The sequence below is a fragment of the Cannabis sativa genome, chromosome 8, assembly GCF_029168945.1.
Source record: "Cannabis sativa cultivar Pink pepper isolate KNU-18-1 chromosome 8, ASM2916894v1, whole genome shotgun sequence".
In the NCBI taxonomy this organism is placed as follows: Eukaryota; Viridiplantae; Streptophyta; class Magnoliopsida; order Rosales; family Cannabaceae; genus Cannabis; species Cannabis sativa.
Window position 1 is genome coordinate 34,308,203 of NC_083608.1, and position 13,653 is coordinate 34,321,855.

Sequence of the window (13,653 nt, forward strand, 5' to 3'; positions counted from 1 at the left end):
ATTGACGGTAAGATCTATCTTATTAATATATGCACCTATTTTGTTCTAAAAAAAGAAGAGAAGAGGAAAACATCCATTTGTTTAACGAGTCATCTTCATCATCTTAACTAATTAATAAATAAAAATAACTGAAGCAGAAGAGCTTTGAAGAAAAAAGCAGATGAATGAATATAATAGATACAAATAGATTGCCTCTTTAAATAAATATCGAAACATGGTGCATCCCAGCGCCACACACGGTTGGCCTAATTCAACCTTTGGAGAAAATCCTCTTTCAATAACCAATTCCAACTATAACATAAAACAGATGTTTTATTCAGTCCAAATCTGGATCACGCGGTAGATCACACTCACATAACGAACAAAAAGATTATGGGATTTCTTATTAAACTATCAAGGAAATAATATACAATTTTTTTTCTCTTTCCTGTTTGTGTCGAAAATCTCAGGAAAATCAGATAAGAACAAAAATTTCTGAAAAGATTAAAAGAGAAGTGGTTTACAGTCCTACATGAGAGCCTCATTCTGTTATGGGTTGAAGAGCTTTCTAAAAGGCCCATCCTTCCTGTCTTTTGCAGCTTCAGTGAGAGCAAGGAACCTCTTGAAACCTGTTGTGGCAGCACCTCTTCCAAGCGCGGCTGCACGTGTAAGCACATCCTCTCGGGAAGCAATAAGTCCAATCGAAGCAGAACTGGGCATTAATGAAGCAATAGCATGACTTGGGGCTGGTTGGGCAACAGCAACCATTTGTGGTGTGATAGAAGGCTGTGTAATCCCAGGCCCATGTTTGTTGAAGTCATCCAAGATAGTTTGCTGATCGGCTTTCTTAAGACCCTGTACAAACCAATCCTCAAATTATCACAGAATTACACAATTCGCCGAACATCATTTACTGTTTGCATGAAGACTGCTACTTCATTTTTGAAAAGGGTCTGATGGTGCTGTCTACTTTTATAATTGATGACCTGACTCGTAAAAACTAATTTACCAAATTCGAAAATTTTCTTTTGCTAGAGTAAATAGTAGCTTATGTATTATTTATTTAATTTGTTTAGTTGCTGATTGCTTCAGCACTCTAGCACTGTTCAGAGGACAAACTACAGGATCCCATCAGAAATGTTAAATTTGAAACCTGACTTAACTCCTATCTGAATTTGGCATTATAGTCAATCATTCGGACCATTTTTATAATTTGGCACTTTGCTCAACGTAAATCACAGAATTAGGAGTTCATTACTTGTGCAATATTAAATTACTTGACTAAAGAACAAGGAAAACAAAATGATAAATATAGTTGACTGTTACCTTGAGCTCTAGAATCCGCTGAAATTCCATAGGTGTTCCCTCTGGTAACAATGCCCGATACGTATCAGCAACAGAATCAATGGGGGACAGTATGACCTGTATTTAAAAGAAATGAAATATGAACTGCCAAAAAGAAAAAAGAAAAATAGTTGACGAATGTCAGAAATTTACTAAGAAAATCAAAACCCAACCTTCAACAGTGCTTCAGCTTTACTCATCTCACGGCTTACAAACTTTGAATAGCTAGCCGCACCTGATGTCTGATGCAGGTGGAAAAAATGGATAATGGAATCAATAATAATTGAAAAAGAACATGTTAACACACAGCAATAAAGCTGCTGCGTTGAAGGAAAAAAGAAAGTCAAATAAATCCTTGAAGATAGGCAGTACTAGTACCCAAAACCACTTCAATGTAGTGGTGCATTTATGTTATTATTGCAAACCTAACTCATGAGGTTTTAACTCTAATAAAACATAATTGACTTAAATTAATTGCCATATACAATCATATATACATAAATCCATAGTCCACACCCATTTATACATATGCATAAATATATACATCATGGTACACGTTCTTCAGCAATATGAGTTAAAGTTGATAATAATACAAGAATTACTAATTACCTGTCGACCAAGGGTAGGTATTTCTAAAAGAATTGTCTTCACAGCTTGAGTATCCAATAACATCTGAAAAATGCATCCAACAATTTCTTCATTATTAAATTGTATCGATTGGAAGCAGAAACTTATTGTCAGGATAAACACATTTCTATAAGAATGATTATCAAAGTTTCAGACTACTCTAGATCTGTAATTGGACAATACCAACCTGGCTATCAACATATTTCGCTCAACTTTGACGACTAAAGCAATTAAATAAATGATAATACTAACAGATCTGCTTCAGATTCTAATTTTCCAAAAGTAGAACAAACATCACGAGACCAGAAAAACCAAGGCAAATAGCACTTATTATAAAAGAGACGAAACTTTAAAGAATAAACAACCTTAATCCTAAGATGGATGACATGATTCTTATCACATAAGCTTGTCGTGTTTAAAAAGGAGGGAAATGTCCTTTATGTATGAGTCATGCACATCTCAAAATGAAAACTCAAAAGATAGATGCTTCATTAATGAATTCTAGTTAATCTTTAAACTCAAGGATTGCCATGGTGACATCCCTCCAAGCCATCTAGAAACACACCTCTAGAAGTAAACTTTGCACATATCTTTATTATTTGTTGTACCAAAATAGATGTGCTATTATTTATACATAAAAAGATTTATTTTAATAAATAAAAGAGACCACAAAAATATTAAAATGATCCCTACTTGTTGGGCTCCAGTTTCTGATATCTGCTTGCATTTGAAAATGTTTGCATAGAAGCGTGGACCAAGTGATGATGCAAGCTGCATATGAAATTATAGATATAATTAGTGCAAACAACTAACATTTTATTTCGTGTGAGTAATTTGTAGTGTTTATATATAAGAACAAACTAACATTTTATTTTAAAGGAGCTTTGTATATAAAATTTGCATGAAATAATATTTAGCAAAGGTGTAAGGTAAGAATATGTCTTGCAACTGAAACATTCAAGCAATGAGAGAAAAGATAACGAACAATTAAATATAAATTAAAGCAATTTTTAAGAGGACTAACTATAGTTTACATGTCCTTAAAAAAAAAACTATAGTTTACATGTAAAAGTACAAGGTAATCTTTTGAAAGTATGCTGGTCAGGATTTTAGATTTTGTTTTGTGTGGGAAAGATAAGAGGCCTTTGAATGGTATCTTAGTAATGTGACTTGGTAGAACACTGCGCTAAGGAAACAATTTTTATTCTATTCTTTTGTTTGGTTGTATTTTAAGATATTGGAATGTCATTCCAATTGAATGACCTTTCCTTCATTTTGGTGGAATGACTATTCCATTTTGAAATAGAAAGAAAGACCATTCCAATGCTTGATGAGAAAAAATTTAATAAATTTTTTTTATCAATTTTTTTATGCATTTTAAATTTGATTACATTTCATTCCTATTCTTATATTTTCATTCCTTCTAACCAAATGCCACCTAAATGCCTGGGATAGTGATTCAGATGACTAAGTGGTTGGAGAGGGTAACCATGATGCATCAAGAGAGAGAAGAACAAGAAAAGAAACAGAAAAAAATAGCGAACTAGATCTCTGATATAACACAAGAAATATGTAGTGACCTTATCAAGGAAGAACTGGAAGTATAGAGGTGAAAGGAGGCCACCAAGAACTGGAATGCTACTAGTAAGAATCATATTGATGCCATTAACGTATCTGCAAAAGATTAAAGTGATAATATTTAGAAATAAGGTATTACATTAGAATTAAAATTTTGTTTTATAGTGAACGTGGCTTACTCTGATTGGTCTCCAACATTTTCAAGTGTAGCCCATGGAACACGAGTCATCGCAGCCATTTCAGCATCAAATTTAGTTTCCAGGCCATGCACTAGAGTTACTAATGATTTGGTTATAACTGCAGAAAACTCATCCTGCACAGATGCTCGAGCACCTTAGCAATATTGAAAAGATTTGCAAGCTAAGTGCATGATGTAAACATGAAACAACCTTTTTTTTCGCAATTGTTTTGAAATAGTTAATACCTGAACTTCTGACATATCCACCGTGTCAGCAAAATTAGGTTCAATTATTTTGGAAATGCTTTCAGCCAGCTCACCAGCCTGCAAAATATAAATTCTAGGTTAAGCCAAAAACAATGTCATTATGCCAATCAATTAGTAATGTCCTGGATTACGGCATATTGTGCCAACTAGCTCTAAGGACATGACTGAAAAACCAAACTAATATTATATTGAAAGTACTAGAAGAAATTCCCACTGCCAGCTATCCCTGCCATACCCACACTTTTGCTCAACTACAGAAGTGCAGCAAATTATTGAAATATTCTAATGATAAGTTCAAGTTCTGAGACCAACAAATGAAGAATGAAGTAATTTCATTGTCAGATTCTGCCTTCTCGGCATGTGAAATGAAATTTGATACAGAAAATTAACTTTCCTTATCTACTCAAAATGTTTAACACAGCAGATATGTTGGCCGAAGCATAAGCCGTCTGTGTAAGCACAGCACAACAATATAACAAATTAGCTCAGAAAAACATAACCCCAGAATACTTACCGTCTTATGACAGTATTCAGCTGAGTTGACAATATAACAAATCACTCTTTCATCTCGATCCGATGTCTGCTTGAAATAGTAACAAAAAAAAGTATTAAAAAAATATACTTTCTCTGAAGTAAATAAAAATTATTTCATAAATCAGAATAGAATCAAAACAATTATCTGTTATTACCTTTATCTGACCATCCATACCCGTAGCAGCTGCAACAATTCCTGTGCCACCCTTGGGTAGTCTTGCAAAAAGCTTCGTAGCATACGCTTTAAGAATTCTTTGGAAAACCTGATGATGGAAACAGATATGAAGTTCGGCCACTAGATTTTTTTTTTTTTTTCAATACTTTTGCTGGCCTGCTCAGTTGTTATATATTTATGTTTTGTGGAAGCTTAAGAGCTGTTTAGACCCGTTTATATTATTTTGAGGAAGCATTTGAAATAAATGTGTGCATGATATACCAGTCACAAGCACATATACCTTGACTATTGTTAGTCCATGAGCAGACTACATTAAGCAAAACAAGATAACTCGGAAATATTTTATTTTCAGAGCACACCTTGAACAAATTAAACAATGTCTGGTTCTTTGTTAAAGCGCTGCATCTCTTCAAACTCCTCTTGATTATAAGGAACAACTACAAAACACAGAAACTAAGCAGTGAGCATGCTTCAACAGAACTCATTTAACGGAATCTGGTCAAATACAAAACAAAAACTCGTATATAAAACAAAATTCCAACAAAAGACAAATAAATTTAAGATTAAGGATAGTAAAATGGTTCTAATTCTTTTTTAACAAGCTAAGCTAGGTATATGGTTCTAGTACATCAATGTCATAAAAAATAAAAAATAAAGTGAGAGAATGAAGAGAAGAAGGATCCACTGCTCTACCAGCCTCAACACACACATTACAAAAATAAGACAAATGAATTAAAAAATGGAAGCTAAAATTCTAGTCAATGGGGAAGTTTGTACAGATTCAGAATAAGAGTTTCCATGAAGAAAATCATTTGCAGACTGGCCATGAATATAAAAAAGATGATGACATGAAACCGGGGCGGAATTAAAACTCTAGTTGCTTACCTGCATGCTGCTTGATAGAACATTATTTTGACTTCCCTCTTCAATATCCCATGTTTCTTCCTGTCATTGCAATAAAAAAAGGTGATTTAGGAATGGGTGGAACACCAAATGTAATACATCTAAAAGGCCTTGCAATTACCTGAACAAGCTTCTCTAAATTCTCCATTAGTGTCTTCTCTTCTAGTTCTATGTATACTGTCAAGTGAGGTTCAAAACAAGATGAAACAATTCCACGGAAGTTGAACTGCCAAATGAAACAGTACAGGTATCTTTAATATATAAAATCAAAATTATAACATTAGAAAACCACAAAAAAAACCTTTAGATTATGATGGCCAAATATGAGGAATGAAAGAAACGTTAGACCTTCTCAACTATACTATGTTTGGAATAACTCATTTCAAAGAACATACATTAGCAATGTCTCAACATTTTCGGCATGAATTACACGTAACCATAATGCAGTCCTTTAAGTCCCTTGTTTTTAATAGAATAACAAACAGGAGCAAAATTTCATAATTTTCTTATTATGACCCTGTGAAAATAAAGAGATTGTCTTATGTGAGTTACGTAAGAATTTCCCACAGAAGAAAACCCCCGTATTAGATTCTGATGTTGGAGAAATATGAATCTGAGAGCTATCATTACTTTCCATTTCTTGAGGGAAAAACAAAGAGTCATGCAATGGGACATGCCAGAGAATCCTTCAGTTTATTATGCAAGCATACTTGTTCAGGGTAGCACATATATGAAGAGATATACAGAAAAATAAAAATGGTATATGTACCCCAGCTCCAGGTGCCGACAACTCTTTGTTTCCTTTCTTTTCCTGCCAACGTTTATATGAAAATGATGTTACAATTATATATTAATATGGAATAATTAATAATTAGTTAGGTTGAGACAACAATAAATTCAGAAGCATTAAAAAAATTAACAAGCATACCTCAGAACCATTTTCCTGGTGCGCAGCAAGCTTTTTTTCATACTTCTTACGAATATCTGAAACATTTTGACCAGTTTCCCCTCTACCGATTTCTTCAATATCATTCCCTGTCTCTTTGCCTTGAGCTCCCCCCCCAAACTTTTCTGCCAATTCATCTTCAAATTCTAGAGTTCGCTGCAAAGCCTACAACACCACATGTAGCAAGAAGATTGAAGGAAGAGATTCTGAAGTAGAATGAAGCACTTAAAAGTTAAAGAAGAAATGCTCGAACAGATCATTAGAACCAGTGTACCATATTGACCAATCAGTTTTAGTAAAACCATTTATAATGTCCCCAACACTATTTGTACCCAGTCAGTTGCCACAACTACTTGCATACACTAGATATACCATGAAAAATTACAAAATACCTATCAACATATTTAGAAAAACATTAACCTCATAGAATCCTCATTCCTCAAGAGTAATGTGACTACAGATGAACAACTGGACAATGGCATTGAGTAAGTGTCACAAGATTTATGAGGTTTGTACAATGTTGACACTAAACTCAATAGAAGTATATATATTTTGATATAAATGCTCCTGGATGAAGAATTCAATAGATATTTTTAATTTAGGAGGAAAAGACCAAATAATATATAGGCATGCGAGCACACAAGGAGCTATTCTATAGTAATGCATGCTGAATTTAACTTGCTACACTAAATAATATTTATGTGAAGAATATTGAGGGCACATACAGGAAAAATGAAAGGCATTAATAAAATATATATAGCCTACCAACAATAATGTTCCAACATCTGGCTTCTCCTTCATATTATTAAGGATCTCCTCCAGTTGTTTCCTGAAAACAAAACATCCAATAACCTCAGGTTCTCGAAAATCCAAATATTGTGGCTTTACCATTAAAGTGGGGTGAGGAGAGATAATAAGAAAATTTCCCATTGAAAATAAAGACAATACAAAAAAAATAGGAGTAAAATTCAAACAGTACGCTGTATATTAATGTTGTGTTACAATGACAAATGCAGCATTCATTTTGACTAGTTACACAGATTTAGACCACAAGATTCCATTCCATACACAGGATATTTTAAGTTTCAAAGCAACCTTCAATAGAATCAAATTATAGCTTCCATATAAAAGAGAAAGAACAAAACAACAAAATTCACATAATGAGGATAAAGAGATCATACCTTGTCTTCTTACAGAACTGAATACAAAGTCGATATGGAACATGCCACGGTAGAGGAAATATTTTCCAAATCTCTTCATTTGTTCTTATTCGCCGTTTGATCCATGCATACCTTCGTTCTGTTTTATCCAGCTTCGCAAGTTCTAAAGGTATACAAAATAGTTCAAAATCAAGAAAATTTAAATGAAGATTTGAATAAAGAAGCTAAAATAATAATTTGCAAAAACAACAAAATGCAAACTGAGACAAACCAGCTCCTTCAAAGATTTGTTCATAAGATGTAAGCTCTCTGCTACAAAAGTTATTCACCAACTCTTCTCTAACAGATGGCTCTAAAGCATCCACAACTAAACAAGCATCAGACAAGTGCTGAAGTAAATTAGTTTCTTCTGTTTCTTTCCCAGTACCTAAGCTGAGATTAAAAAAGGAAGAATAAATACTTAGGAAGCAGATACAGGTAGTCTTACATTTGAAAATAATTACAATTTGTTTTTAAGAAATCGCAAACAAAAGACAGAATTCTAGCTTTTGTTATCTAGAAATCAAAATAAAGACAGAATTCAAATTTGCTGTTATCGAGAAATCAACCACTAAACTCACACGTACAAGTTCAGCAAAAGATCTGATACAAAACTATATCACAGACATAGATAATCCTTGTCCCTTGACTAAGTTTTTCCCCTAAGTACAGGAAACGAAAGTTGTAATGGGAAAAAAAGTTGGGGCCATTATGTAAACATCCAGCACAATGAAACTAACAAGTTTAAAATCATTTGAGATATGATAAGATTGCAGTCAAAATAATCAACTAGTATTCATCAAAGAGCAAGGCAAATGAAAATTCAAGAAACAAGATACAGTATAAGTTTAACCAGAACTACAAACAAGAAATTGATCCTAATCATTGAAGAAAGAGAATAGCTTCTGGCAGTCAATCTCTAAACTCACACGTACAAGTTCAGCAAAAGATCTGATACAAAACTAAATCACAGACATAGATAATCCTTGTCCCTTGACCAAGTTTTTCCCCTAAGTACAGGAAACAAAAGTTGTAGTGGGAAAAAAAGTTGGGGCCATTATGTTAACATCCAACAGCTTCAAGTTTTTAATCATTTGGGATATGATAAGAGTGCAGTCAAAATAATCAACTAGTATTCATGAAAGAGCAAGGCAAATGAAAATTCAAGAAACAAGCTTCAAGTTTAACCAGAACCACAAACAAGAAATAGATCCTAATCATTGAAGAAAGAGAATAGCTTCTGGCAGTTTTTTCCATAAATTGGCTTTTATGACCATACCTCGAGAAATCAGAGAACACATGTGATTTAAGTATTTGCTTGATGTTCTTAAATTTCTCTCTGAGCTCTGTGATTTTTGGAATATCCCTATAAGCTTCAAAATGACTACACAATTGGTTCACAGCCTGAAATGAATCATGAACTATATATATAAGTAGCAATTGAAGAAACATTAATTTTTATTTTTTGAAAAGAAACTGAACTTGAATTAAAAAAAAAAAATACAAGTCAGTTAAGCAAACAAATTAAAACAGTTTACAACAAGAACTCTTATGCAACAAACAGAGAGTTTACATTAAAAATTCCAATCTCTATGTCTATCTATATCAGCAAAGAGTAAACCCTTAAAAAAATAAATTGTGCTAAAATTGTGTTGTAAAATGTAGCTTAATTATCTAAGCACACAATACCAGATTATGGTTGACAGGACAAGAGAGATACTTAAGGAATTGGAGTGGTGGGTGGGTGTGTGTGTGTGTGTGTGTGTGTGTGTGTGTGTGTGGGGGGGGGGGGGGGGGGGGGGGGGGGGGGGGGGGGGGGGGGGGTGAGAAATCAGTGCTTGACAAATGAATAGAGAAAGATAAAATTTAAGCTATAATTACCAAGATAAAGACCAAAAAAATACATGAAATATATCAATGGTATAGCAACAGTTAACCTACTGAGAAATGACTCAATATATGATGTATAACAAATTAGAAATTTCAATTGAATAATCAAAATCATTATTATACATAAATAAATAAAACCTCTAATTGTGCAGCTGCCTCCTTGTATTGTCTCTTTGAAGCCATTACTTGGAGCTGCTCAACAGCAGAGACTGCAATACATTGAAAGTGGAATTAATTGAGAGTTGTAAAGAGATGCACCTTTATTTCTCTAATTTACAACCAATCAACTCAATTCTCAATAGCAAGAGCAGGAGAATTATTGATAAATTAATTTTCTTTTCAGTTTCAGTTTCAAACTATATGTTTAAAAGTTCTAGATGTCAATGAAAAGTTTGTTACAAGAACTGTTTATTAGGTGTCTCATTTCCCAACTTCATTACTAATCTGTCACAATAATGATAGAGAAAATCAACTATAAGAACAATTAAATGGTGGACAGATATAAGATTCAAAAAGTACCACATATATTCATGTCTTCCTAGATTTTATTTAGTAACGAAGTATATAATTATGAAAGGAAGAGAGAGAGAGAGAGAGAGAGAGAGAGAGAGAGATGTTATTTCTGCGCTCTTTCTTTTGAAAGCATTTATGTGCTTTTTACTATATGTAGTGAAGGTTTATAAATTCTATCCATGCTGAAAGTAATGACTCAGTTATGCAATAACATACTGCACAAGATATAGTATGTCATGAAATACTAAAACGAAGTTCCTGAGTTAAGCATAAGTATATTCAACAACCCCATGTTTGTTTTTTTTTTTTTTCTTCATTTCATAAGTACCATATTGTTATAAATATTGCGTAAATATATTGGGCACACATTGCAGCTCTAGGAGTATAATTAATGTGGCTCATATTATACCACAATTTTTGAATTAATCCTTTACCATCTAAATTTAAATATATACATTAGTTCTTGATAAAATGAATTCATATAGATTAATGTTGAATTGAGAAATCCATTCAAGGGTTGGAACATTCTAATGTGGAGAGGAAAGTCTCATGCATGGTTTTGAATGAGAGGAATATTCCTTTTGAAGACAAAGTTTATGTCCCAGTATAAGAACACAATTCAGAAATCTGTTGATAGCCTTGAAAAGGAATTTTCCTATTAAGCATAAACCACAAAGAGTCATAGAAATACTCATTGTCAAGCATACGCTGACGAAAATTAATACCTAACATGGTAAGGCGATGAAGAGCAGTAATTGTTGTTGTTATATGCTTCTTTGCGAAGTCCAACTTTTTAATGTCACGACATATCTCTTGAACCATTGTCTCACTTTGCTCAGCTTTGGTTTTTATTTCTCGGATTTTATACATGAGTTCCTGCATCACATGAAAGCACACACACACACCACATTATGGAAGAAACAACACAAAGAATCCCTAAAAAAGACCAAAGGTTGAACCTGCAGAACAACATGTCTTCATTAAATACATACTTCCACAGCACATGTAGCAGCAGCAAGGTCTTCCTTCGCTTTAGTCCCTGAATTACTCTGGAAGTATAGTGATCAATTTGTCAGAAGAGAAAGCTTAGCATAAATTTTAAAAGTGACAACATTTTCTATTTTCCTATGTTTTTAGTTTGTATTTGTTATAAGAGTATTATCTTATGTTTAATTATTGATAATATTATATTAACTCTGTTTCTTATTAGAAATGATGATAGTGTATGTATAATATAGTTTGGAAATAAGATTACTCAACTAAAATCTAACCTCCTGAAAATTGATATGACTATACAACTTCAAAACAAAATCATTCTATAAACAAAATCTCTTATGCTCTCATAAAAACACACACACATATTTATATATATGTATATATGGGAAATGTATTAAACTTTTTAACATTTTTCAACCAAACTGAAAACCAGAATTTTATATCTTGTGATTAATTAGGAGACCGAATTTCAAAGGATTGTATTTTTCTTTTTCTTTTTTTCTGTCTATACATAAAACTAGCTATGTCAAACTCTGCTCGGATTATTTGCGAAAATGAAATTATCAGATGATCAGACTCTCTTCTTTCATGTCTGCCATTCTCTATATCAAATCCTTGGCACTGCTTCTACTAAAATTATGACTAGACAGCTGTATACATTTCTATTTCACCCAAAAAAGCAAGTAAAGGCACTAAGAAAGGAAAAGATAGAACCTGCTGTCGAACAGCTGCTAAAATTTCAGTATCCACTCGTCGAATCTCATTATGTATCTTTTGCATAAGTGGTTCAACACCAGTCAAAGATGCCTCTGAACAGAAGAAAAAAAAATGATATAAGTTAACCAAAAGAAGCAAGCAACTATCTCATCATCATCTTCATACAAATGGAGGATTACTTTTCCCAATGAATGTTTACTCAAATGCATTTTTTTCATCAACACTTCCTTAGCCACTAAAATTTTAGTATAATAACATACATCAACGCAAAATGCGTATATATATGAGTTAAAAGATATGTAAATATAGGCAGAGAGACACCTGTGGGGAACATCTGGTTGATGTACTCCAAAGCACTAGACTTGTCCATTGCTCTTTTCTAGCTGAAAATCCCGTAGGCTGGTCAATCTACAAACAAAAGGCAACACAAAAATAATAGTTTCTCGGGTTCGAATTACTGAAAATTCAGTAACATATACATACATACGCACACTCAAACTTGAAGAATTATATACAAGTTAAAGATTTGGATTGAAATCAAAACAAGCTAAAAAGAGAAAAACTACTGTTTACGTACATAGAAGGAAATTTTCAGATCGCATTACAGGTGGTGAATTGAGGAACCGATCATATGAACGAACGGAGATCTACAAGAAAGTGAAGTTTGGTTTTGCTTCTCCCTCTCTCTCTCTCTGAATCTCTCCAATTTCAGATTCGAGAGGGGTCTGTAAACGGGTCGAACCGAAAACGGGCCAAAAGACGGACGGATTGTAAGCAGAAATGGGTTAGCCACGGGTCTAGGTGAACTAATCCGATCCCACTCTTTTATTTTGGGAAACTTATAAAAATACTGGAATTTGGGTTAACTTTTACAAAAATACTGTTACGCGAAAAAGTTTTCAAAAATACCGTGTGTTTTTATAAAACATCAGTAGAACACAAAACAGAACAACTCAAAACACTAGTAGAACAATTAAAAACATCATTAGAACACCAGTGAAAACTTAACATAGTATACGGCAGTATGAAACTTATAAAAAAACACAGTAAAAAAGTAAAAAATACCACCTAGCAGTATTTTTGTAAAAAAATAGCAAAAGTTAGTATATCATATAAATTTCCCTTTATTTTTAGGAAAATTTACCAAGATATTGGATTTTGGCACAATATTTATAAAAATACTTCTACACGATAAAAATAACTTTTATACTATTTTGGTATTATTTTTTATACTATAAATACAAAATAGGAGAATGAAGTCTCCTTCTTCCTTGTCGACAGATATAGCGACCACGGTAACATAAAAATACCAAAAAAATACTAATAAATTCTGGCAAGATTTTTTTTTTTCAATAACGGCTATTATATTAAAACAAGAGTTATAATATACAATAGACATTAGTGGAGGTGGAAATTCCTCCAACCATAAACACTCAGTATCCACTGAAAGAGCATACTTAGCTAGCCTATGAGCAGCAGTATTTGTAGATCTATTGACACGAGAGATCTGCACTCCAGGGAAATTGGACACTAACAGTGAGAAATTTGATAACAAACAGTGGAAATCAGAGACAGAGTTTTGATGTGATTGCAATCCGTTGACAACTACAAGTGAGTCAGACTCAATGTAGTGAATTGGTAATCGTAGTTCTTTAAGCCATTGCAAGCCATACATCAAGGCCAATGCTTCCATAACTTCTGGTTTAAAGCAACCTGGGAAAGGTTTAGACATGGCAACAATTGTTTCGCCACTACTATTTCGAAGTATGACACCAAATCCAGAAGTTTATTTGTATGCATCGACTGC

At 33.1% G+C, this 13,653-nt stretch overlaps 1 protein-coding gene across 2 annotated transcripts; it reads right to left on the minus strand.

Annotated features, from left to right (window-relative positions):
• Nucleotides 1-256: 256 nt before the first annotated feature.
• Nucleotides 257-12,640, minus strand: LOC115699244 (vacuolar protein sorting-associated protein 53 A). Of its 2 annotated transcripts, XM_030626547.2 has the most exons (25): nt 12,424-12,640; nt 12,168-12,254; nt 11,844-11,938; nt 11,126-11,182; nt 10,859-11,009; nt 9,759-9,829; nt 9,010-9,134; nt 7,963-8,123; nt 7,713-7,854; nt 7,297-7,360; nt 6,514-6,696; nt 6,355-6,396; nt 5,707-5,811; nt 5,568-5,627; nt 5,042-5,119; nt 4,663-4,770; nt 4,488-4,553; nt 3,953-4,030; nt 3,708-3,841; nt 3,531-3,624; nt 2,644-2,721; nt 1,933-1,995; nt 1,497-1,565; nt 1,306-1,401; nt 257-834 (listed from the first exon to the last, which is right to left on the minus strand). In XM_030626547.2, exons 2-25 carry the CDS (start codon nt 12,214-12,216, stop codon nt 529-531), a joined length of 2,475 nt encoding a protein of 824 aa, XP_030482407.2. In that variant the 5' UTR covers nt 12,217-12,254; nt 12,424-12,640; the 3' UTR covers nt 257-528. The 2 variants fall into 2 exon arrangements, with proteins under 2 accessions (XP_030482407.2, XP_030482408.2); XM_030626548.2 differs by lacking the exons at nt 11,844-11,938; nt 12,168-12,254; nt 12,424-12,640 and having other exon boundaries at nt 11,093-11,175.
• Between the last annotated feature and the right edge of the window lie 1,013 nt (nt 12,641-13,653).

Excerpts from the sequence above, each read along its gene's own strand:
- LOC115699244 (XM_030626547.2), bottom strand. The coding sequence starts at position 12,216 with ATGGACAAGTCTAGTGCTTTGGAGTACATCAACCAGATGTTCCCCACA. Across the intron at positions 5,812-6,354 it reads TGTCGGCACCTGGAGCTGGG|TTCAACTTCCGTGGAATTGT; the intron begins GTACATATACCA and ends TTCATTTGGCAG. Across the intron at positions 1,996-2,643 it reads CAGAAACTGGAGCCCAACAA|ATGTTATTGGATACTCAAGC; the intron begins GTAGGGATCATT and ends TGCATTTTTCAG.